The 26,838-nt window shown below is 34.4% G+C and overlaps 1 protein-coding gene across 1 annotated transcript; it reads right to left on the bottom strand.

The window, feature by feature from the left end:
- Positions 1-331: 331 nt before the first annotated feature.
- Positions 332-6,845, bottom strand: LOC142610214 (uncharacterized). The gene is made up of 4 exons (XM_075781970.1): positions 6,385-6,845; positions 2,195-2,819; positions 1,420-1,699; positions 332-602 (listed from the first exon to the last, which is right to left on the bottom strand). The coding sequence occupies exons 1-4, from the start codon at positions 6,497-6,499 to the stop codon at positions 552-554; spliced, it is 1,071 nt and encodes a 356-aa protein (XP_075638085.1). The 5' UTR covers positions 6,500-6,845; the 3' UTR covers positions 332-551.
- Between the last annotated feature and the right edge of the window lie 19,993 nt (positions 6,846-26,838).

Raw genomic sequence — 26,838 nt, 5'->3', positions numbered from 1 at the left:
TGTCTAGTAATATACGCATGATGGAATAAGAGCTGGCAATGATGAATTCCAGTTATCCCAATTTTTTTATACTGACTCCCCATGTGAGATGATAGCCTTTTTATTTTAAGAGTCAACGAGTCCAAAATGTGAATTAAACTATTGGGCATAACTTAAGCATATGCTAATTAAAATATTTGGCACTTCCTAAAAAATTGGGCTGCTGGACATTGAACATAAGCTGATTACGAGATGCCCCACTTCCGAAGCAATGCATGCCTCTGACATATAAGAAAGACAGCAGAAGAGTCACAGAAGAGCACTAAAAAAAGAAAGAAAAAAAAAGGTTTGATTCCACTACAATAGAACAATGGTTTCATTAAGAGTAAAATCATTACACTCCATTACTAATATTAAGATCCAATATGAGTAACAAAACAAACAAGCTAGAACTGCATCAAAGGTCTGTAACAAAGTCTCAAAAAACAATAAACCTAATCTCAAAGCACTCTAAAGGTATAATGATAAGATCTGCATGTAAATCAGTTGTACAATCCCCATCTAAATGGCTCTTAATGATTTTGTGAATAATCAAAAGTAAGTGGCTGCTGACAGAATGGAGCCTGCAAAATTAAAACAGAAAAAGTCAGTCAGATGTAAAAGCCATAAAGCAAAGAGCACACAGTTGCTTAAAATAGCATGCATACATTGTAGATCAAGGTTTCCAAAACCAAAAACAAAATCTATGCATCAGGAAAAGTCTACTTTTAAACTTCTTGTTCATAATTTCCCATGATTTAAAGTGACCCAACAAAATTCCTTCCTAGAAATTCCTGCAACTCCCAGTCACATCAGCATTCTATACTAAATTAGTGACATGTCTAGAGTTATAAATAGATGATCCCAACAAAAAAGCCTTGATATGGTTAAATGAAAAATGCAAGAAATGTCATAAAACAACATTATATTATAATAATCAGTACGTTGTAGCCCTGGGATAAGGATCCTGTACATTTTCTTTGAGATGGAGATGATCCATTCATGGGTCGATTTAGTTTTGAGGTATGTAAGTACACATAAGGCCACAAAATTTAAAATTCCAACAATAACGAAATTTTAATGACGCAGCATCATGTAAGATTTGTTAAATACTAAATCTTCACATTTAAATAGACCCTACCATTTCAAAGACATATCTAGAAGACCCCTTTTATGTAGCCTTGTGGCTTATATTTGCAAACCAGGTATCAAAAAATCAACAACGGTCATGCAGCATGCTACCAGACACCTGTCTGAGCCTTACCCACCAGAAAAAACTGAATCTCAATACAGTTGGATACTATGACTAATACATCCTCTTTACATTCATTCCTAAAAGCATTAGCCAAGACTGGTCATTTACCTTGGACTAAATAAAAATATTAAGGAATTGTGAACTACCTGGAAAACAGCATGTCTAAAAGGCTCATATGAATGTGCATACATCATCGCAGTACTTGACCACTGCATGTAAGCAGCAGCATCTCCAGACGTCTGATCCAATCCCATGGCACAAAAAGGGCTCATAGCTGGGCTTGAAGGAGGCCCGTAGCTGAGCGTCCTTGGCATCTGACCCAACTGAGAAATACCAGTATCGTACTGCACAAATGGAGGTTGTACCTTTTGCATATTGAAAGGGACCATGTTATAGTTTTGATTGGCTGGAAGGTTCCTAACATACCTGAATAGTACAGTGATTCAATTTGATCAATACACAGAGTTTAATTCATAATAAAGAAGAGTAGGACAACAAATACTAAAACAAAGCACTGAATTAAGTATCACAAAAGTGAGGTGTAGACAACATGTGCCATAAGAAAACATTGTCAATGCTTCATATCTAGTGAGCAAATTAACCCCATTCAATGACCCCCAAAACCATAACACTACCCTCAAAGGAACTGGGGAAAGGGAAGGAAAAAAAACATATATATAATATGACAAGACAGAAAGGGAATAATTCTTGAACAAGGAGAGGCGGAGTAAATTTCAAAAAAGACACCGAAGCCCAGTGCTGGAAATGGTTTTCAGCAAGTGTTTTATCAAAAGTACAACACAGCAAAATTACTAAAACAGAAGAATCCCTGCTACCTAAACAACCACAATCAGGATAGCTCTTTTTTTTCTTTTTGGTCTTTTGGGTGCGTGTGTGACTGTTGGGGGGTGTGAATCCTACCTTTCATAACTACGATCATAATCTGGGTCGGTACGATCCTTTTCCCTATCTCTGAAAATGGCTACTCGAGACGAAGAACCAGCATCCTTGATGGTAGTATTCTTTTCCGGATCAATCATAAAGTTCCTGAAACCTTCATTCTCATCCCTGCTCAAACAAACATTTTTCACCTCAGTTGAGACCTGAGACAATGTATCATCTGAATCAGGACTGCTAGGGCTACTAAAGATGCGAGCTCGTGCCTTGTCATACTCCTCCTTCCTCTCTTCCACACTTCTCATAGAACTTCTTCTGATCCCACCATCATTAGCATCATTTAAAGAATTTCTGTTAGGCCTAGGCCTGATGGCAATTTTAACCTTCTCAGGTTTATCATTTTCTGGCTGATTTGCAGGAATTTCAGATAAACGGACAGCAGGGTATCTGCTTTCTCCTATTTTTCTCACCAAAATTCTATTACCTTGACCATCTAAACCAGTATCCTGAACCAAAGTTTGGAGGCCATAGTGTTGAGCAACACGATGTGCAGCAAGCCGAAGGTAAGAAGTAGGAAAATGTTGGAATTCAAATTGCTGCTGATCAGGATTGTGCAAAAACCTCTGGATATCAAGTTCCATTCGCAAAACTGAAACAAATACAGACATTATATTAACAGCTGATCTAGTTCTAAAAATAATTAACTATAAAAAAGAAAAGAAGAAAATAATGAAGTTAATGTGGAAAAATAAATAAATAAATAACAGAAGCAACTAAATGAGTTGCTCTGAGAAAAGTCTCTTGTAGGAAACCTAAATTTTTTTTTTTGGGTAATAAGAATCTTGAAGAGAGCAGTAAAAATCTCAGACAAAATGCATTGGAAGATAAGGCCAACTTAAAGACACAATTAAATCTGAAAATTTAGATTAGAGGAAGAGAAACGAAGCCCGCAGAACTATCCAAAAAATCATACAGTCTGCCTGGGATAACAACCTTATTTATGATTATGACAAAAAAAGAAAATTATCCAAACAGACAATACTATAGCTACTCAGCCCAAAACATACAAGAACCTCACAAATCATGATAATACGTGGGTGGCACTCAATGGAGAGCAAAAAGCTTCATTACTCTGTAAATGATATGGTTAGCCTAATCAGACCTATACCTGGGACTTATCTGTGTAGCCTAGGTTAAATTTAATCTAGTGCTACATCATAGATGGTATCAAATACTTACCACACATCCAGTCACCAGGCATGCTGCAGCATTAAAGGGAATTAAAACATGACTAAAATCAAGCACTACAGATGGCAAAAGTAATAAGGTCAGCAATGAAGCGTCTGAAAATTCCTTGTGACTAAGCCTAAGTTCAGTAGAACAAATGAAATGTATGAGGGATGAAGAGGGGAAAGGAGAGGGAGAAGAGTGCCTATCCCTCGTGTTGTTCAGTTGAAGAGGGGAGGAATAGAAGGGAAGCCTTTAATGCCAAATTGCCATATGCTGTGCATGCTAAGAGAGTAAATTATAAAAATGATGGAAGAAGTAGAGGGAGAGCCCCAGTCGTCCCTCTCTTGGATGGATTGGTTCTGCTGACCACCGTAGCATGGTTAAAGAAACAATATCCTCACTAAAAGACTTGGAATAAGTGTTCATGGAAGCTCATAAGGTTTTTACTAAGTTATTTTATGTTTTATTTCGGTTATTCTAGAGTCAAGGGTATTTTAAAATTTTCATAATCGTTGGGTATGAGACATAGTTGTGGACCTTAGAGTTTTATTTTCTTGATAAGTCTTATTAAATTTATGAGACTTCACACATGGCCTTTGGTTTAATTCAATTAGTGCTTGGTTTACTAGTCAAGTAGGATTCCTACTTATACTAGGAAAAGTTAAGATTTAGGGTCTTTAAATCTGTGTTATTGTACTCAAACAACGAGTACTTGAGCAATAAAGATACCAAAGGTTTTGAGTACCGAGTGTTTTGAGTGTTGAGGCTTCTCCGTTTCTATTCTCTCTAATTTCTTTGGGTTTGACTCCAAGTAGACTTTATAACATGAGCAATTCAAGTTGCATGCCAATGGAAAGAAGAGTATGAAAGAGAGCCTTAATGAGAGCAGGAAGCAAATTTAGAAGTCAAAAGTGAGAAAACAGTTGCGGATGCCAGTTGGGAGAAGTTTGCTGACATGTCAAGGTAATTCATATGCTCAAGAATGTTTATTCTCATACTTGCTCCCAAGGAAGTAGTAGTTCTAATTCTAGAGTAAAGTGTCATACTCATCACAAATTTGGCCATACATCTTTTCAAAGTCAAGAAAAATCAGTTTCTATGCTCAAAAAGGACAGTCCAAAAAGAAGTCAAAATGCAATCAAGGAATATGAACAACTTTTACTCGAAGCAGAGTATCTTATTTGAGAAACTGTGCCCTTCAACAGAATTCTTGGTCCAGCTCCTAACTTGAGGGAGTTAAATTCTTTTTGGAGGGAAGGAATTGATGGCACAACCATATTGTGGTTAAAGAAAAAAATCCCTCTTTGAAAACCTAAGGTTAAAGAAAATTCTCAACCAGGGGAGTGTCATAAAATGATCTTCCTTAAATCATTCAGAAGCACATAGGACACAATTGTCACAATTATAAATCACCTTCCTCCCATTCATAAGAACATTCCTCCAACCACTCATGCTCACTTATAAAATCCCAATGAACAGAATTATAAAAAAATCTTCCACCTTGTAACCCAAAAGCTGCCTCTTCTAATCAAATGAGAAAAGCGAACAAACATTTGACAAGCATAATTGTGCTATAGATATTTCTAGTCAAACCCAAACTACAATGGATATAATTCACTCCTTTTTTTATAATTCAATAGTTGGAGGTGGGGGGATTTGAACCGTAAACGTCTCTATTGGAAACACCAGAAGGTACCAGTTAAGCTACAAGGTTCTTGGCAAATGGATATGTTCACTCCTAACCTTGTCAAAACACAATTCTGTGTGTAAGACAAGATTAGCGCAGAAATATAAAGCTCAAAGAACACCCCAACTTAATAAATATAATAATTAAAAACAAAAAAATAAAAATAAAAATAAAAAAAAAACGATATGGGCCGGTTCCTTCCACACACCACCAATATAAATAAAATCATATTCTAGTACCCTAGAACAAAATTTATTTTGATGACATACAACCTCACCAAGGCAGGGCCCTTTGGACCTACCCTTGAGAGGGAACCCTGGATACTTGCAATCGCCCTTTGTAACACAGGTTTTTGCTAATTAACTTTGATATGTATATAATTTTTAAACATTTAGACCTTCTAAGAGCCTTTTCAATCTTACTTTTCCTCCTAAATCTATTTCTGCCCCCCCCCCCCCCCCCGGCGCACGTGGTGTTCGTGGTTGGGGGGAGGGGGCAGGGTAGTTCATGGTCAAAGATTAATGAGTTAGTGTGAAGATGGGTTTCGAATCATGCCTTGTGTAGTTTGTTTTACAAGGACCACTAGAATACCTAAAAAGTTAGGTAATGGGAAAAATAAGCCAAAAGGCCCATTAACTTGAAGCATAACTCAAGGACAAACAAGGAATTACTAGACTGGTTCCTAATAGATGCGACCACGCTAGAATACATAATTGTTCACATGATACTATGTAACGGCAGAGGTGAACTTTAAAAAATAAGCTCCATCAATTCGCAATTGATTTAATTTTTTCTTAAAATTCTCTAATGGGTTAACAAAGCTGCATAATTCATTTGAGAACTATAGCAGCCCTTATTGACTACAATGATAATAATAAAAATAACACAATACAGAAACATAAACATATGTTTGGAAGAAGTCAGAATTAGCTTCATATACGTGTTGACTTCAGGACAAATATTACATAACAAAAATTGGGGCTTCTCAACCAATTCAGCATATATAAACAAATATTTAAGTTTTTCCTCAATTTCCCAGATAGCAAATAAAAGGTAAAACCCCAAAACAAACCCAGATCTGACAAAATCAGAATCCCAACATAGCTAAAAGCTAAACCCAATCCAATCCAATCAAAGCAACCAAAACCCATAAACCCTGAAGCCAAAAACAGCACCACAATAGACCCACACACCGTAGAGCAAAAAGCAATCAGACCCATATGCAAAAAATCAAACAAAATCAAAATTTGAGGTTTGCAACATGAGATTTCAGGGAGAAAAAAAAGAAGGTACTTACTTGTGAGACGATGACGAGGGTTCTGGAGAGCCTCAACCAAGAAGGGGTCCACCATGGACTCCTTATCTTTAAGCCCAACAACAATACCACCAACAATGGCAGCAGAGGCGTCCATAGGCACGAGCTCTCTCTCTCTCTCTCTCCTAAAAAAAATTTAAAAAACCAACTCTCAAAGGAGAATCTTCTTCCTAATCTTCTTTGTCAAGAAGAAAAAGGAAAGGGTTTTTCCGTTGATAGCATTTAGAAAGAAAGAGAGGAAGGGAAGGAAGGAACCCCTTTTTCCTTTTTATTATCCCACAAATACCATATGGAAACACAATTGTGTGGGAGAGGGTTGTGTAAGCTAAAGGGTTAGATTTTATTATGTCCCCAAAGCAAAAAAAAAAGATCTTCTTCTCTTCAATGTGAAAAGCGCACACACAAAAAAAGTCTTGCCACCAAAATTATCCTCTCATTAATGGATTTTTGTTCTTATGGGGTGGGATTTTCTAGTCTCTAAATTTAGTCAAGCCCAAACACATCTTCATTGGGGCTTGATTTCAAGGTTGGGTTGAGATGGGTACACTCATAATTGGGGTCCATAGTAAACCCAATTTGAAACTTCATGTGTGGGCCTTTTAGCTTAGAAGAAGAAGAAGAAGGGGACAATGAAGACATAGCCCAAAAGATTAGGAATTAGACCCAATAAAATTGGAACAAACCCGAAGGAAAAATATGACTATGGATTGGATGGTGACTTTTGGACCAGTGAAAAAAGGCCAACTTGTACCTGACTTGTTGAAACTTCAGGTTGGGTCGTCATACGGGTTGACTTGTTTTTCCTTTGTTTTCAAGAGGGAAATTATTTTCATGTTTTTTGCTCTTCTTTTTTAGCTTTATATAATAAGTATATATAAATGTGTGTTTATACTTTCCCTTATTGCTATTTTCTTTATTTCCTTTCTTTTCTATGATTTTTCTTCTCATAGACACTTACTTATTCTTTCATCACAATATCGAGGTTTGAATGCTTTAATTTAGTGGACTGTTCCAAACTTGAGAGTTTATTTCTATTTAACTTTTATTTTTGTTTATTTATTCTCTTTGTTTGTATTTAAGAAAGACAAAGACAACATTATCAACTTTCTTTTTTATACTATTATATATTATTGTTTTTTTGGCATGTGAAGTTTGAACACAAAAAATGAGTTAGACTAGGTTGACCTTTTCCTCGTAAGACAAAGAAAAAGTCATGAATATTGCAACCCATTTAGGACGGCAAATTTATTTCAAACTCAGTTGAGTCAAACCCGATCGACTTGACCCATTTGTCAAGTCTATTAGGGATGATTTCTCGGGTGAGAAATATTGGGATTTTAAGGGGGTTTTTTTACAAACCACAAAACTAAACTAAGCTAGAATAATAAAACTAGTCGTTGTTGTTATTTTTTGTTTTAGAAAATTTTGTTAAAAAAATAACCGGTTTAAAAAAATTAGTTCAAAATGGGACTAAATATAACTTTGGTTCTTTAAAACAAACATTTTAAATTTCATGGTTTTAACATCCGTAATTACACCATTAACTAATTTTAAATTTTGGCGTTTTTACATACATAGGCCCTTCAAAGTGAATTTTTTATTTTTTTATTTTTAAGAAACTATCAACTTATGTCGTTGATAAAGTGGTGTTGTCTTCAAAGTTTTAGTTATTATCCTTCACAGATTAATGATAAACTTTCCCCTCTTTTTCTTTTAACACTTTGAAAAAATTTTATTTTTTATATTTACAAGAATAAAATGCATTGATTAAATCAAAACATAAAATTCATGCAACCATTCCTAACGTAAATTTAATTAAAGATTCAAATTCAAGAAGTCAAATAGACATGTGCATTTTTTAGACATTAAAATAAACCAATTAACCAATTAACAAAAAAATAAACCAATTAACAAATTTTAACAATCAAATGCAAATGTCTTATTGTTGGTTAAGGACTCATGCAATAATCATTTATGGTATTGAGAGTTGAGACTTCAATTAATAGCAAAATCGAATTGGTGGGCTGATGGGGGTGAAAAGATGACTTTCTAATCAATAAGGTCTTAAATGGCATGTTGCAATTTGATGCACTCTTGATGATAATCACAATGCTCATGTCACTGGTTCCCTTTAGGTTATGAACTTAAGAGGAATACCAAGATCTAGGGTTAAGATATCCTTCAATCTTGAGCTTCATATTGGATTGGAAATTTGAGCTAGTTATTTGCATATTCCTGACAATAGAATTGGGAACACCTTTGAGGTTGGCCTAATCAATAGTTATTGGTCCACTAGAAGTGAATCTTTGAAACTTAAAGGTTTGTAGTTTGCTAGACTTGAGTCTTTGAAGATTGATTATTGTAAATTGAGTTTTGAGTTGATTGGAAATAGACTTTTTATTTCTAAATGGCGTACTTAATGTTTTAAATTGCATCAATCTTTAGACCTTAGATCCTTCTCAAGTTTAACCTTACATTAAACTGGGTATTTTAAGTCTCTCTTTGTTTGTTGGTGTTTCTAAATTTTTTCTTTCTTTTGGTTTGCATGTTTCTTTGGGCTTTGCAATTTTTTTTTGGGCTTTGTCTTCACTTTTTTTTTTTTTTTTTTTTAAGACCCGTTTGGTAATGTTGTTCTAGTAACATTATTTATATTTTTTTGAAAATATGTGAATTGAAAAAGTGTGTGAAAATACATGTAATTTTATTTAAAAATTGAAAACGGTTGTTTTTATGCAATGGGATTAGATTCATTTACAACAAACAAAACCTAAACAAATACAAACAAGTGCAATCAAGGTCAGGCACAAACAATTTTTTAATGCAAAATTACGTACATGGGCTAGGTTATCATAGTGTATGATCTATTTGGGCTTCTAGATGAAAGATAAATGTTGGCTTTTAAGGTCACATACAAGATACAACGTTATACCTCCAAACCTGTGACGTACGAAGCGTGGCGTTGATCAAAACAATAAGGTTTGAACTTTATTATACCTACTCAAGAAGGCTGACCGGCTGAGTGGTACTATGCAGTAGGGTGGTAGGCTTGCCCATGGGTAACCAAGTTTAAGAAATACCGCGTTCCAATTCCAAAGCTTCTACTTCTAAGCTTACAGGTTATTAGAGCATCCACACCAGTCCTTTTATAATCTTCTATAATACAAAAAATTCTTCATTTTGCACATTTTGGTCAAAAAAATTCCATATCAGTGATTGTAAAACTGTGTAAAATCTTGCAAATCTATCCACGAGCTATAGTAACCGTGTAAATATACACGGCTACTGTAGCTCATTCATCCAATATGTTATTGTTTTCCCGTTCGCTCCTTTTTTTCTCTCTCTTGTCCGTGCTCAACAAACTCAGTTCTCTCCTCATCTTCTTCTTTTTCCTCAGATGCACACAAAAACACCCACACACAAACACATCCACACAGACAAATCAACAGGATCAACACAAAGATACACTTGCTCAAAAAAAAAAAAAACACAAAGATACACACACAGATATGTGCTCCGATCGGAATGATGGTGCTTTGATCGGAACGATGGTGCTTGTCGGGTCTTGCCTGATCGGAGCTGTGGATCGATGCTTGTGGATCTGATCGGAGTTGTCGGTTCTTGCCTGATCGGAGTTGTGACCAAGATGGGTCTTGCCTGATCAGATCTGACCGAGATGGGAGAGAGATGGAAAGAGAGAGAGATGGGTAGAGAGAGAGAGAGAGCCAAATCAAAAAAGAGATGGTAGAGAGAGAGAGAAAGAGAGCCAAATCAGGAATTGGTAGAAAGAGAGAGGGAATGCACGTATATAAGTGGCGGTTGTGAGAAATAATAAAAAAATTGAGAAAATTGATTGTTTAATTAAAAGAAGGGGTAAAATAGATGAACTGATATGGGTGTTTTGTAAAAATGGATGTATAAAATAGAAAAAGTAGGTTTTTAGTGTAAAAATAGATGTGTAAAATAAAAGAACTGGTGTGGATGCTCTTACAATTGAGCAATAATAAAACAAGCATGTGATGTACGATCAAGCTAATATGAAAATTATGGAAAGAATGTAATAATTAAGTACAAAGAACATTATATGAATGATCATTAATTCCAAATGAAATTTAGGCCTTAAAAACCTCACTGGAGTTGCCACTATATGGATTTGCATTTTCATTGAAGACAGTTAAGCACTAAAAACAGTTACTTAACCAATGATGCACTACTCCTAAACTGAGGGTTTTACAATAAAGTTTTAAATATAGCTAAAGGCCTTTTAGCTAAATTGGCACCTCTCCATGCACAAAGTGCTTGAGGGTCTAGGGGGGAAACGATTCGAGCTGCGGGGTTAGCAACATATTTTTCTTGAATAAATCTGAAATTCTATCATTGATATGATAAAAATTACATAAGTTTGGTTCTAAATACAATATAGAAAATAAATACTACCCGACTTGCTTCCTAATTACAATCTAGAAAAAGAAAAATTACATTGATAAGGAACAAATCTACAAACCCAAAATCTAAGTTCAAATGTTAAGTTACAAAATGAGAAGGTTTTAGACACTCATTACGCCTGATCTGAAGATCAGTCTTCTAGAACTTAATGGCTATATTATGTTACACACAAATCATTCATTCAATCGTGTTCATCATTATACTATGGGGAAATAAAATTTATGCTCACCATGCGATTTGAATCATATTTAAATATTTCATCCTAGTATGCATGTTCATCATGTTCTATGCATGAATAGTCAAACCTCAACCCATATCATGAAAAATCAGCATTTTATGCACCTGTTATAAGGAGAATTTACAAGATTCAAAAACTTGCGTGCATGCTAGTTGTTGGATTGTCATTTTGATTGTTTGTTCTTATATTTATACAGAAAAATAGATTAAAAATTTAAGGGCTCTTTTGGTAGTAGTGTTTAGTTATTGGTTTTCAAAATGATGTGAAAACTATGATCTAAAAAGTATTGTGATTCTTGTGAAAACATGTATTCAAAGAACTCATAATGCAACCAATTTATTTTGTTTTAGTAACATGCTTTTAATAACATATTTTCTAAACTAAAAAAAAAAACACAACTACGTGTTTGGTATGAGTATTTTTTTTTTTTTTTTAGTTGGTATATATTTAACAACTGCAATACATTTACTATTATGTTATTCTAAGTAGAAAAATACCACCATAGTATTGTTGTGCTCTCCCTTCTTTCTCTTCAGATAACTCGTTGTGCTTTTTTTCACTACAAAAAACGCGTTTTGTAGCCGCGTTTTTGAGCTGCGTTTTATAAAAACGCAGCTCTAGGGGGGTACTTTGAGCTGCGTTTCTGGAAAACGCAGCTCCTTCCCTGGTCCAAAGCCGCATTTATTAAATGCAGCTATAGCCCCTCCTTGGAGCTGCGTTTTCCACATGTTGAGGCTGCGTTTAGCTGGGTAGGACTGAAGCCGTGTTTTTAAAAATGCGGCTCTAGACCCATTTGGGGATTTTTTTTTTCTTTTTTCAATATATTTGGAGCTGCATTTAAGAAACGCAGCTTCAAAGATGCTAAGAACTGCATTTGTCTAAACACACCTTCAACATATCTAGGAAATCGTGACTCCCATGCAAAGACCTAGGTGAAGCAGCTTAACAAATCCTTCAATGTACAGATGATTGAAAATTCGCAAATGCCACAAATCTAACTGGGAAATAAGGTTTAAAGAACTCTGCTCAAATTTTGTCTTAATGACTACATTGATATTTTTGTACACTTAGTACTCATTTGGTTTAGCTTTTTGAACCAAAAAACCACGATACATTTTCAAATCGGCAATTTTTAGCATTTGGTAGAATTTTCAAATCCTATATTTTGGGCCCATAAATGTTGTTTTGGCATTGGACCCTAGAAGTAGCAATATCAAAACGCAATACCAAGATGGGTAGGCCTGTTCAAGACCACATCGGAGCTGACAGAACCACTTGGAGCCGCGTTGATCCTATCGACTGAAGGCTCCATCGAAGCCTCCTAGCATGGTGGTCGGCAAGTGTTTTCCATTACCAAAGTCGGCCAATTCGATGATTGGCTACAGGATTTGCACACTGAAGAGAAACCAACCAACCTTACATAAATACATATATATATATATATACACACACACATACAAACTATACTGTGTCATTTTAGACTTAAAAAAAAAAAAAAAACCATTTATTGACCAGACGACGTCGTTTTAAACTTCTTTTTTTACACTCAACTCAATCTCCTCTTCAAGTGCAATGGCGTTGTTTAGGTTATTACTACTGTGTAAGATATTATTTCATCTCTTTTGCTCTCAACTTGGACGTGGCGGGTCGGGTCAAACAGGTCGCTGGTCACTTGGGTTGCAGGTCAAGTCAAGTTGACCCATATTTTTTAAACGAGCTTTTTTTTTTTCAAATACAAAAACAAATCAATGACAACTTGTTTAGAGAGAATAAATAAAATCAATTAAGAAAATGAATTGCACTTAATGCCACTTGTTAATATCCTTCCAATTTTGACAGCTTTGAGCATAACAAAAATTCTTTGTAGTCATAAATTCATGATGGAAAAAGTCTTCAATGTTAATAACTTACTGTCAAAATGCATGTAATTACAAGTTTACAACTTCAAAAAGAGATAGATCTTAAGGAGTACTAAAAAGTATATATTTTAAGTTTACATCACTAATAATATCATTCCCACAAAAGAGAGAGAGAGGGGGAAAAAAAAAAAACCTACATGTCATGGACCTTGTCAAGTTATCAACCTCCTTAAGTGCACATGATCTGTTGCATTTAAAATAATAGTAAAGTTAGATTACTTAAAAAGATAAACTAACCAAAAAAAGTTTTAAAAGTAAACATAACATATTAAGTAAAGAAAAATAAGTAAATATTTTATAAGAATTACACCTCAATCTCAATCTACTTAACGTTGGTAACAGATTCAACATAGCAAGTATTCATACTTGCAAATTGTAGCTCAAGTTGGCCAATTTCGTCAACATCTTCATCTACAATACAATATTTTAATATAACTTAAAGTACCATGAAAACAAATCAATAAAGAATTAAAATTGTATAATTATGACTATAAATAAATAAAAATAACTTCAAATCCATATAGCCAACTTTTAGTACAAATGTAGCTTCCACATTCTCACGTAAAAGACATGATTGATACGGAGTAAGAATTTTGTTCCAATGCTAAAACTTGATTCAAAAGCAACAATGGTTATAGGAATGCTCATGAGATCCCGTGTCATTAAAGAGAGCTCTAGAAACCGATTGTGATTCTCTTTCCACCAAGAGAGAACTTCCAACTTTGAATTTTTCTTTTTGCTAAGTCTAGGCTCTTCTAAATACAAGTCCAATTGAGTTTTTTTTTTTTTTTTGGGCACCATGATCGCTTTCATAATGCTCAAATTCCTAATTATTAAAAAAATTGCAATGAAAAATAATACCACACAACATTACAATTTTTATTATTAAAAAACATAGCACAGCATATACCAAACAAAATGCAATTCACTTACATCATCAGGATCATCCACAACACCACTAGTATGACTAGAACTCCCAACACAAGATGAAACATTTGTAATGGCCATAGGCTTAGGGCATTCATATTCTGGAAAAAAAAAAAAAAAAACTTATACAATGTAGTTTGAACGCTCTCCACCTTCATTTCAGCGATGTGTTCAATTGGCTCTATTTTCTTGAAAGTAATGTCCGCATAATCCAACGTATACCTTGGATCAAGAACAATGGCATAAGCTAGCACCACACTATGACAATCCCAATATTGGTCAAATTTACCTTTCATCTGTTTTGCGAATATTACTGATAAATGAATCTTGGCTCTCCATTTCTTCAAGTAAAAGCAATTCAATTTGAGAAACTCCTTGAAAAAATAAATTTGCTGTAGAGTAATCAGTTCCAGAAAATAGATTTGTAATGTCATTAAAAGGTTTCAAAAATCGAGTTATCTTTTCAACTCTATTCCATTCATCCCTTGATGGATAATGCTTGAAATTAGAATCTTCCTCTGCTAAACAATTTAACACAAAACAATATCTTGTAGTACTGTCAATCATGTCATATGTTGCATTTCATCTCGTTCACACATCTAAACGTAAGCCCTTTGTTCTCTTCATACCAACTATCTTGGCACATTCATCAAATCTGCATATTCTACTATCTGATCCTTTAAGATATTTCATAGTTTCTTAGATCTTAATCATCGAGTCATCTATTACTTTCAATCATTCCAAGAAATTTAAAATTTTCTCCGATAAAAGAGTTCCTGTGTATTGAGGTGGCATATGACAAAAATTCAAAATGATGTTTTTCAATTCCCAATTCTCATCCACATAATGTGCCGTAAGACAAATATACCACTCACTTGTAACAAAGATCCATAAATTTAAAGTCAAACATATTCTACTAGGAATTGATTTTAACTTATTTTTGACGTCATCCTTCTCTTTCTTGTTGAGTTTTAAAACATCAGTTTTTGAAGTATTCCTATAAATATGTTTAACATTTGAATTTAGATAACTGAAAACTTTTCTAATGCCCTCATACTCAACAAAGCTAAATGGTAAATTATGTTAAATAATAGCCTTTGCTTACATCTCACGAAACTCTTCTTGAGTTATCTTGTTTTGTAACACCCTACCTTGTTCTTCACCATCTTTTTTTACTTCATTTCATTTTAAGCATTTGAGAAGATGGTGATGCAAGTTTGATGTTCCTTCAAGGGAGTCAGTCTCGTACTGAAGGTTGTACTAATTTGACCAGTAGAACGATATATTTCGGTACTGATTAATACCGGTGTACCATTTTGGTTTTACCATTATTTTTTTAATATATATATATATATATATATATATATATATATATATATATATCTGTGTGTGTGTGTGTGTGTGTTTATGTTAGGACATATGTGATTCATGTTAGGAACATATGTCATTTAGAATTGGCTAATCCTTTGACAAAACGCACTTTACTTGTAATTGGGTAGATCTAGGATGTGTTTAATACTTCAAAGGATAAGGTTTCAAGTCCAAGTATTAAAACCATGCAAATCTGTCCAAGAAACAAGTAAAGAAGTGTTGGATTTTAAAACTCGACAACTAGCTCAACAGATAGCATCTATCGAGGTTTAAAAGGCTGCTTTAGCTCGATACTCGATAACTGCTCGATAGATACTCTATCTATTGAGATTTATGAAAATTAGGTTTTTAGATTTGATTTCACTCCAATCCATATGTACATGTTTAGGCTTTCTTTTCTCACAACCTAAACATATATAAGGATTATTTTAAAGGTCGTCAAAGGTTGCACAGCTGCACGAGTATGAAGCAAAGTTTTGTTCATGCAAATTGTGACCAGAAACAGAATTTGCCCTAGTTCATCTTTCTCTTGAAGAAGCTACTGCATTTGTACGCCGTTGGATTTTGTGACCAAGGAGTTTCGTGATCTTTATCGTGTAGATAAACTAAAGAACTTTACAGCCAACATCTTTCTCAAGTTGGTGATTAAGTTGTGTACTGGGATCCGCGCATCTATTGGTTAATCACATACTGAAAGCCGTGCATTAAAAATGAGAGATTGTCTTTACAGAACAAATCCAATTGTGTATTGGTGTAAGGGTTCAACTGTAGATTGGTATAAGGTGCTAAGATTCCTTTTCTTGTAACCGTTTGTTGTGATAATAGTAAATTCTCAAGAGTGATGACCTTAAAATCACCCGGTGAAATTTTTGCCTTGGAGATTTTCCCCATTCGTAAACAAATCACCATGTCAACTTTATTTTCCGCTGCATATTAACTTAATTGGTGATTTGTTTATGCTACCACGCGTTTTGCATGTTAATTAGATTAATTAAGTAACTTGGTTAATTAATTAATTAATTTATCACAAGGGGTCAATACATTCTTGGCCTATCAGTTTACTAAAAAATATATATATATATATTATAATAAATATAAAATTTTACCATAAAATATTACCTCAATTCAGAACAAATTATTCATGGTTTTAGAATTTAGCATCAATTAAAAAAACACAATATAAAAATTAGAAAACTTAATTATTCATTGTATATTAAGAAAACAAATAAGACTAATAAGTTAATGCAAATAAGTTACCATTCTACCCTTATAAAAATTCAAAAATTACAAAACTAAAAAAAAAAAAAAAAAAAAGCTTTTTTGTAAGCCTAGTATCGGCCAGTATTGCTAGTATTTAAACCGGTACGAAACGTTGACATTTTGATATCATTATACGTACAGGTACGGTACATACCGGCCGATACCAATACGGTATTGACCGCTTTGGTTCCATTATGACCATCCACCAAAACGTTTTCTCACACCATTGACAAATAGCCTTACTTAACTCTTCTTCATCAATAGGCAATTTCACAAATTCAGTCCAAACTGAAGAAGTGTGTTGTTTTTCCTTTTCTTCTTTTTTTCCCCTGAAACACTTTTTGGTTTCTTAAACTTTGAATTTGAATTAACTCTTAAAGATGGTGAAGGATTAGTAGAGGTATCCATAATAACAACATCATCATCACTTTCCAAATTTACAGGTGGAGAAGCAGCTGTACTCTAATTATCAAAGAAAAATATATAATTAAAATTAAAATTCTAGTATATTTAAAATATCTAAAGAAACTGTGAACATAACAAAATGTTACTAGACATTCATCCAATTGACAATGAGTCAATGACATTTTCAATTTTTTCAACAATCAAACACACAAACAATTAATTATAATGCTAGCAGAGTAGTATACTATTGCTAAATCATAATATTAAAAAATCAATCCAAAAACTAAAAACATTTAGGGCTTTAAGAGAATGATGAAAAGGATTTAACTTACCTTCACCATAGTTAATGATCTGTGGTTATGTTCCTCTTAAATGGGTCAGTAGCTGGCGAGCACGAGGCTGTGGCCTGTGGGTGGCGAGAGACAGAAAAGTGAGAGACAAGAGCAGTGGAGTGTGGAGTGTGGAGCATATATGGGGAGAAAGATGAAGCTTGGTCTAAAGATTTAAGGACTGAAAGAAGAGAAGATAAAAGAAAAATATAAGAGAAAAGAGTAGAGGCGGAAAAAAGAGTAGAGGGGTAGAGTGAAACTGAAACACTTCTCTGAAAGACTGAAACTGTGAAAGCTCTTAGTGGTTTGCGCCTTTGTAGACTACAACTACTACAAGCTCTTAAGTCTCATCCATTTTATTGTGTTAGTGAATAGTGACTTAGTATACTAGTAAGTCTAGTGTGAGTTGTGAAGTGTGTAGTCAAATTGAATGAGAATTATATATTTATTTTTTTTCATAAATGGGTTGTCTTGTCTTATGTCTGTGAAGTGTGAACATGCTCTATAATCTATTGGCTCCGGTGCTTTGTGCTTTATGCACCTAGCATTTAGGACGTAGTCTAAATATTTTTTTAGCGAATTTTTTTTAATGAGTAGGGTTATGAGTTATCCCTTGGGTCAGGTTAACCTGCAAAAAAATTGGGCCGGGTCACAGGTCAACCTGCTTTTACTTTAGGTTAAAACATTCGAGTTCAGGTGAGGTATTTGCGGGTCGAGTCCGCAAAATCTGACCCGTTTTGCCATGTCTATCTCAACCACACACATTGAACTCTCTCAACCACATAATTTTTCCATAACTCAATCCCACTAAACAAACCCTAATTTTTCCCTCTTATTCTCAAATTCTCACTTAACCATTCACTAAATTCTAAAATACTCGGTCTCTCCTCCCTCTCTCTTCTCATTCACTCACAGTCATTGTCTCACTCTCTCTCTCCCACTAAGAAAAATTCTTCTCACACTCCCTAAGTCGATCATTCTCTCTCTCTCTTCCTAGTTCTCCACCATAATGCTTTGTTGCTCTCTCGTTGGTAACCCTAATACCTTTTTTTTTTTAGTTTATCAATCAACTTATTTAATGATTCTAATATTTGTTTTTGGGTTATTTTCTTGCAATTTCAAGGGTGTTTTAAGTGATTTAGCCTTAGAAAGGACCAAATCCCAAAGGATTAAAGACTTCTAGGGTATTTTCTAAATCTATTTTTATTTGTTTTGAGTTCACTAATGTTTAAGTTTTGTTTTTAGGGTTAGTTCTTATTTTATTTTTAGTTAACCATGTTTGTGTTTGATTTTGCTTCTAGGGAATTTTTTTTTTTTGTTCACTCATGTTGTTTGATCATGTCACTATGGGTTGGGTTTTTTTTTTTTTTCTCGGGTTCACTCATGCCTGTTATTGAAAGGTTTTTTGTTTGATTTTTTTTTTTTTAATAAATAGGTTTATTGTTTGATTATAATTTTGGAAAGTATGTTTTCTTTTTTATTTTTTTTGACAAGTTTACTGCTTGATTTTTTTTTGATAAGTAGGTTTCATGTTTGATTTTGTTTCTAGGGTTCAAAGATTGTAATTGTTTTTCTTGATTATCCTTTTGTTTGATTTTTCTGTAGTGATTTTAGTTGACAAAGTCCTGCTATAGTGGTTTCAGGTGATTATCTTATTGTTGTGATTTTAGCAATGTGAAAGCTAATGTTATTATTTTATTATCCAAGCTAATGTGTCATTTTTGCATTGAGAAAGCTGCTTGAATGGTTATTATTTGCATATAGTTATACTTGGTGAATGGTTATGTATATGTTGTAATTAACTTGTAGGTTGCTTGCTTAATTTTATGTTGTTGTTGCTTTCTTAATTTTTTGTATGTATATGTGATTGTTATTTATGTTTATGTAAATAGATCATGGATGAACCTGCTTTCGCATCTAATCCCCCCAATGAACCTACTCCTAGTCTTTGTATTAAGGTAAATCAATTAAATACATAACCTACCATTCCACCATCTATTGTTCCACCCCCTCAAACACAAACAGAACTCAACAAGCTATTGTTAATGGTGGTAAAGTGTCATCTAAGATATGGGACCACTTCACTAAAATAGAGGGTTATGATCTTAATGACCCAAAGTTGAGTTGTAACTATTGCCAAATGTGTTATAACTGTCACTAAAAAAAATGGAACCTCATCCATGTGGTCCCATTTAAGATTTAGCTGAAAGTAGTACCCCTATAGGTGTGATAAAGGCCAAACTACTTTGAGCTACCAAAGTTAAAAAAAGAAAAAAGAAAAAAAGAAAAAAAGGAATGGAGATGGTGTTAATGAGCTGTTGGTGAGAAATTTTAGTGTGGAAAGACTTAGGATACCTTTGGCTAAGATGATTATAGTTGATGAACTGCATTTTAGGTTTATTAAGTATGACGGGTTCATTGAATTTATGGCAGAGGTAGAGGCTAGGTTTGAAGTTCCCTCCCGTGTTACTGTTGCAAGGGATTGTCTTAAACTTTACATAAGGAAAAAAGACAATTTGAAAAAATGTTCTAATGGGTGGTCAAAGGGTGTGTTTTAAAACCAATACTTAGGCTTAAATTCAAAACTTCAACTACCTTTGTTTGACTACACATTATATTGGTGTTGAATGGGTTTATCATAAAAAAAAATTATGAATTTATGCATAGTACCCAATCATAACAATGAGACCATAGGTAGGGTGGTTGAATCTTGTTTGCTTTAGTGGGGGATAGATCATATCTTTTACCGCTATTGTTGATAATGCAAGCTCAAATGATGTGGTTATAGACTATCTTTGGAGGAAAACAAATTGTGCGTATATTTTGAGTTTGAATGTGCAAGATGGGCTAAAGTTCCTTAATGATTCAATCGTTGAGGTTTGTAATGTAGTGTGGTATGTGAAATCCTCTCTTAACATATTTGAGAAGTTCAAGGCTTGTGTTGAAAAAGAAAAAATTCAAAGGAAAAGTTTGTTGTCTCTTGATGTGTCTACTAGGCGGAATTCAACCTATTTGATGTTAGAAAATGAATAGAAATTTGTGGTTGCATTTGAAAGGATGAAGGATGATGATGGAAATTTCCTTCATCATTTCGAGGATCCATCAAGTGGTCCTCCTCAGTTTTTAGACTGGGAAAATATGAGACTTTTTACTAAGTTTCTAGGTATGTTCTATGAGGCAATTTTAAGATTTTCTAGTTCTTTGTTTGTGACTGCCAGTGTATATTTTCATAAGCTTGTTAGTCTTCAGGACCAGCTTAATCTATTGTGTAAGGGGTGATCCTTTGTTGAAGGGAATAACACAAAGAATGAATTTGAAGTATGATAAATATTGAGGAACTGTTGATAGGATAAATCTGATGTTGTTTATGGCTATTGTTGTTAATCCTAGATATAAATTGAAATATGTGAAATTTCGGTTTAAGCAATGGTATGACAAGGAGAAGGCTGATGAGCTGGGATTGAGAGTTCGGGATACTTTGAATAGGTTATACAAGCATTATAATGGAGCAATTGGGTCCTTAAGTGGTGCTAGTGCTAATGGGACTAGTGAGAATATTGGCAATAATAATACTTCCATGTCCTTCATGCTAAGTGGCTTTGGTAGTGCAGAAGAACAAACAAAGAGGTATGATATCATATACGAGTAGCACTTGGTTGATGAGGATGGTGATATAATCCAATTTGGACCGATATTTGTTAGAAGCTTGTGAAGATCCTGAGAAGGAAGGCTTTGATATTTTTTGGATTGGTGGAAGGAGAATCCTTCTAGGTGTAGAATGCTTCCTTAGGTTGCTCGTGATATTTTGGCAATTCTAGCATCTACAATTGCATCAAAATCTCCTTTTAGTACCGAGGGTCGAGTATTAGATCATGTGCGTGCCCGAAAGGAGCTCTTGGGTCCAACTTCTATCTGGGCTCACAATCTATTTATTATATGGGCTTTTGAATTTCGTACAATGGGTGGTCCTATGCTCGGCAACCCAAACGCACTAGCTCTCTATACTCTTGAAATTGTTCTCCCTCTCTTTTCCAAAACGATTACCCTTTTTTCTCAGCCTTTTTCCCCTAAAATTGCCAACCCCCTCTCTTAAATTCCCATCTCTTATTTATAACCCAAGGCTAGTGGAGAGGTCATGATTATTTTCATAGTGAGTGGGAGGAGGGATCTAATACTATTACCCTTAAGTGGGTGATTAGTTGGGAATGAGAGGTGGTGAGAGTGGCATTGGAACTGATTCCACCGCTAGATGGACTGCTCGGCAGCGATACTCCCTAGACTTCACCGAGCACACTAGGAATCATCTCCTCGGGAAATTACATTTCCTGATCAAGTAGGACATTCATCTTCACGATTCATGTTGTAACTGGCTTCGTAGTGCTTCCCGGCTTTTGGTGGGGGAACGAGGGTTTCGTGGAGCATGTTCGTGGCCCGATAGAGCGTGGATTCGCACTTGGTACTTTAGGATTTGAGGTCCAACTAGTTTTGGGCCCTATGCTCGTGGCATCGTTGTGATGGGCTTCGTGAGTATTGGGCTTATAGAGAGGTAGCGTCCCGTACAATAGCCCCCCCTTGATTTGTGCCCGACCCCCAGGCACGAGTCAAGGATTAGAGTCAGGCGCTATCCAAGAAGTTCAACGGACAGACAGAGAGGGGTTCAAAAGACTCATTAATGCGCTCCTAAAAAGGTGTGTGGTACATGACCGCTAGTTCAGCTGTCATCATTGCTTGACGGTTCGTGGACTGAGGCGACATGCGCATGGCAGTTGATGTGGGGATTTGCAGGGTTTGCCGCTTCTCATTCATTAATCAGTGTTAACCTTTCCCCTCTTGGTTCCTATAAATAAGTCACTTCGAATCCTTCTTTCATTTTTAGGATCTTTATTCTCTGAGTTTCCTCTCTGCCGAGCATTCACCTACGTGTTAATCCTTCAGCCCAGAATACCCCTCTCTCTTAGAACCCAACGTAAGTCTTCTACCACTCTCTTTTACTTTAGTTTCTTTCTTCGATCTTGGGGTCTAGGATGGGTTATGCTCACTTTTTAAACACAGAGGCGTCCCTAGCCACCTTTAGGCAGACATTCATCATCCTTAAGGATGTGAATGTGGCATACTGCCATGAGAGCGAAATCCCTCCCTATAGAGGTTCTAACACCACTTTTTTCCCTTTAATGTCAATCTTCGAGGGTGGGGTTAGGTTCCCCGTGGATGCTTTCTTACTTGATACCCTAAGGTTTTATGATTTGTGTCCGGACCAACTCCCTCCAAATTTTTACCGAGTAGTTAATTGTGTCAATAGGTTGAATCAAATATACAGTCTGAGATTAACCCATCATGATATAAACTATATGTACAATCTGTGTAGGAATAAGGACACCAATTATTATTTGAAAGTCAGAGATACGCGCATACGGCTAATTTCATGCCTGCCTGATTCTAACAGGAATTCCACCGGGGAGTTCGTCCAGGTGCGCGGCAATTGGTTTACCGATGACATCCCTTGCCCCCTCTCGTGGCACGAAGTTGGTTTGTACCGAATACTAATTCGTTTTTCCTTTCTTCCCTCTCCCTTTTTTTTTGGATACTAACTCACTGTATCTCTTTGTTACAAACAGTAAAGTATTTACCCCGGACCTCAAAGTGGTGAATATAAGAGACTTGAATTTTGTACTAAGGTTTGAGATATTCGTTCACACCGACGGGCAGCTCCGGGCATCGCACCTTATTCTCGATTGCACTCCCGTGTACAAGAATTGATAGTCTTTAAATCTGTCAATGAATTTGTCATATAGAGTTTTTTTCATTAGAGAAAACATTGGGTCAGGAGCTGGCGTAAAAGGTGTGTTTTACGCCAGCCAATCCTGACTTGCCACGTCACCAAATTTTTTTTTTTCAAGCAGAAAAGATTAAGCCTTTAGCCTCTCTTCTTTTCTCTCCTCCGCTGATCTCTCCATCTTTGAATCAAACCCACAACCTCCATGGTCGGAGCTTCAAAGCTCAACACAAGCCACCAACACCACTGCCATGGCCAAAACTCCATGGTTCAACCAATAGCTGCCGCCACGAGCCACCACTAAACTCAACTCCCTTTATTCTCTACCCAGCAAACCCACACCGCCAGCCACCGTCTCTGGAAAAAAAAAAAAAAAAAAAAACCGCAACTTTAACCACCAAAATCACAACCAAATCATAAACTCAAACCCACAACTGCATTAGCCAAGAAAAGAAAAAGAAAAACACCAGCCACCGTTGAAATAAAAAACCCACTGCAAACCCATTAAAAAACAAAGGGCAATATCAAATGAGGTCGGTTATTTCTTGGTTGATCTTTTCAAAACAATCAATTCCCAGACTCAAGTAAGTCTCTCTTTTCTGTAACAATTTTACATTTTGACCCAAATGCTACTTGGGTTTTTAATACTAATTATGGGGTTTTTATGGCAACATTTTTCTGTATTATATGAGTTTATGTATGTGCTGTAATTTTTTTTTGTTTGATATATGACATGGGTTCGACTGCATTGATGAATTTGGATATAAAAGTAACTGGGTCTGTAAAATTTCTGGGTTTCATTTGCTTCTAATTCTTAGTAATTAAAGTTTGTAGGATATTGCTGTGAAACTAAAAGTTTTTGAAAAATGTGTGAAACGGGGTTGTGTGGATTTTAATGGGTTTGCGGTGGGTTTTTTTTTATTTCAACGGTGGCTGGTGTTTTTCTTTTTCTTTTCTTGGCTGATGTAGTTGTGGGTTTGAGTGGGTTATTGGCTAGTGGGTTGAGTGGGTTACTGGTTGTGATTTTGGTGGTTGGAGTTGCGATTGTTGAGTGGGTTACTGGCTAGTGGGTTGTGGTTGGTGGGTAGCTGGGTTTTTTTTTCCTTTTTTTTTTTTCTTTCCAGAGGCGGTGGTTGGCGGTGTGGGTTTGCTAGGTAGAGAAGAAAGGGAGTTGAGTTTAATGGTGGCTCTCGGCGGCAGCTATTGGTTGAACCATGGAGTTTTGGCCATGGTAGTGGTGTTGGTGGCTTGTGTTGAGCTCTGAAGCTCCGGCCATGGAGGTCGTGGGTTTGATTCAGAGATGGAGAGATCAGGGGAGGAGAGAAGAGAAGAGAGGTTGAAGGCTTAATCTTTTCTGTTGGGAAAAAAAAAAAATTGGTAACTGGCAGATTAGGATTGGCTGGCGTAAAACATACCTTTTACGCCAGCTCCTGGCCCAATGTTTTCTCTTTTCATTATTATCGTGGGGTTTGTACATCAACTTATTATTGGGAATATACTCTCTAAAATGGAAAAGTCAATATCAATAAAGAAATATGTTTCACTTATTATTGGACAGATATTATGTGACCATTACGTGACCAATGGCATGAATTAATTGATGAATCTTCTTAATGCAAGACCTTTTGTTATTGAACCTGTGTTATATGTGTTGTTGTGAAGAATCAAATGTTATTTGTTGGATGTTATTGAACCTATCAATGAAGCTGTGATGATGTAAATTTAAATAAACAATTTTGTTGAGATGCTCTTCGAACCTGTTGGAGAATTTGTCATATGAATTTTTTTTTTAAATTTTATTTATCATTGGAGCTGAACATCAACTTATTATTGGGAATATACTCTCTAAAATGGAAAAACCAATATATATATATATATATATATATATATATATATATATATATATAAGGTAGTTCTAGAGTCTATGCCAATTTACACATATCATTGCACGGATCTGAGTAACTGACAATTTTGATGCGTTACTCCACGAGGTCGAGGAATATATTTTACATATTATTGGGAATATTTTGTTTAGCATTCCATAATTTTTGGTGACTTATTTGTTAAATGTGAGATAAAAAGATAAGAGTCATTTTATTTTCAAAAATGTTAGTTTTGTTGTTTTTTCTTTTTTTGAAATGAGAGTTTTTATTAATTTTTTGGGACAAGGTGAGACAAAGGCAATTTAAAAAAAATTAAAAAGCCTTTTGCCAAAGGGACTAGTCTTAAGCCTCCACACATTATCTTCTGTTTCTTTGCTTTTATTTCGTTTGGATGTCAAATTGGTAGCTTTATCCAAAATCTAAAAAGTAAAATAAAAATGTATCATATAGTGATTGTATAACCAATATATTTTAGATCAACCTATATGTTTTTCATGGTATGGAGGACTTATACTTTTTGGTAGATACAATAGAATTTTAATTTATAAAATCAATTTCATAATGATTGTTCTTTATTATTAAGAGGAAAATGTTCAAATCTTAAATTTCATATTTGACCACAAAAGACTATTAATTCAGCTAACTAAAATTCACAATGAAGACTTGTACCTTCTTTTTTTTGAGAAGCGAAGACTTGCACTTTTTTTTTTTTGAGAAAGAAGGAAGACTTATACTTAGATGTACTTAACAATGTTATTTCCCAAATAATTACCCTTATGCCTAATAAATAAATAAACAATCAAACAAATATGAAAAATGAAAATAATCCCATAAATATGTGGTCTGGATAATAAAGTCAGTACATATTTACTTTTAAATGTACTATTGAATATAAGATAATTTTAATTTTATTACACCTTTTTTTTTTCCTAAGGTAGTAAGCTTGCGAGTGAAGACAAATAGGTTATGATAATAGTCCTAACACTTAGAAATATTTCAACATTAAATTAGTCTGTGAACAAAGATAAGATGGCTGAAAATAATCCTGAAGCTAGTGGAAATAATGAAATGTACCAAAGTAAATGTTACTTTAAGAAGAAGGTAGAATCATATGTATTTTATATATCACCTTTAACTTAAAAAATAAATAAATTATGGGATGTCTAATTAGAAAAAACATGTCAAGAATATTCTTTATATTTACTTTTTATTTTTATTAATAGTTTTTTATTTAAAATAAAACCTTTAATTTTGCATGAAAAAGTAACTATGAGTTTATGGAGCTATAAACAAATAAAAAGTAAAAACTCTATTTTAATAGTCTTACAGTAACTTGTACTTTTTGAAAGTATAAAAGAAAATAATTTTTGAGAGTAGGCAAAAGTTTTTTTCAAATGATTTTATATAAACAAAATGAAATTCTTTAAAAAATAAAAAAGAGTGTTCATTAAGTTTTTTTTTTTTTTTTTTTTTCTTGAGAAAGAAGTGTTCATTAAGTTTGTCCAACTAAAATAAGCGAAAAATGCCTTTATCTAACATGCTATTAATGATTGAGCTTATTAAAAAAAATACATTAAAAATTTCAACCCAAAAAAGAAAGTAATAAAAGGTATAAATAAATACAGTTACTTTTTAAGAGAGATTTATTGAAAAAACTAGGATAACAATCATATATGTACACGACATAATCAATCAATCAAATTATCCCTTTATATACTCAAATAGCTAAGATAAGAGTAATATAATAAATACTAAAAATTAATCAAGTATAACTTTTTAGGAAACCTATTGAGTAAGATTAAGAATGTGGTGTGTGTAATAGGATTTTGGATAAGTAAGATTAGTGAATTAATGAGAATAATAATGACATGAAAGAGAAGTTATAATT

The sequence above is a fragment of the Castanea sativa genome, chromosome 9 (genome assembly GCF_040712315.1).
Source record: "Castanea sativa cultivar Marrone di Chiusa Pesio chromosome 9, ASM4071231v1".
In the NCBI taxonomy this organism is placed as follows: Eukaryota; Viridiplantae; Streptophyta; class Magnoliopsida; order Fagales; family Fagaceae; genus Castanea; species Castanea sativa.
This window is presented reverse-complemented; position numbering and strand designations above follow the sequence as displayed.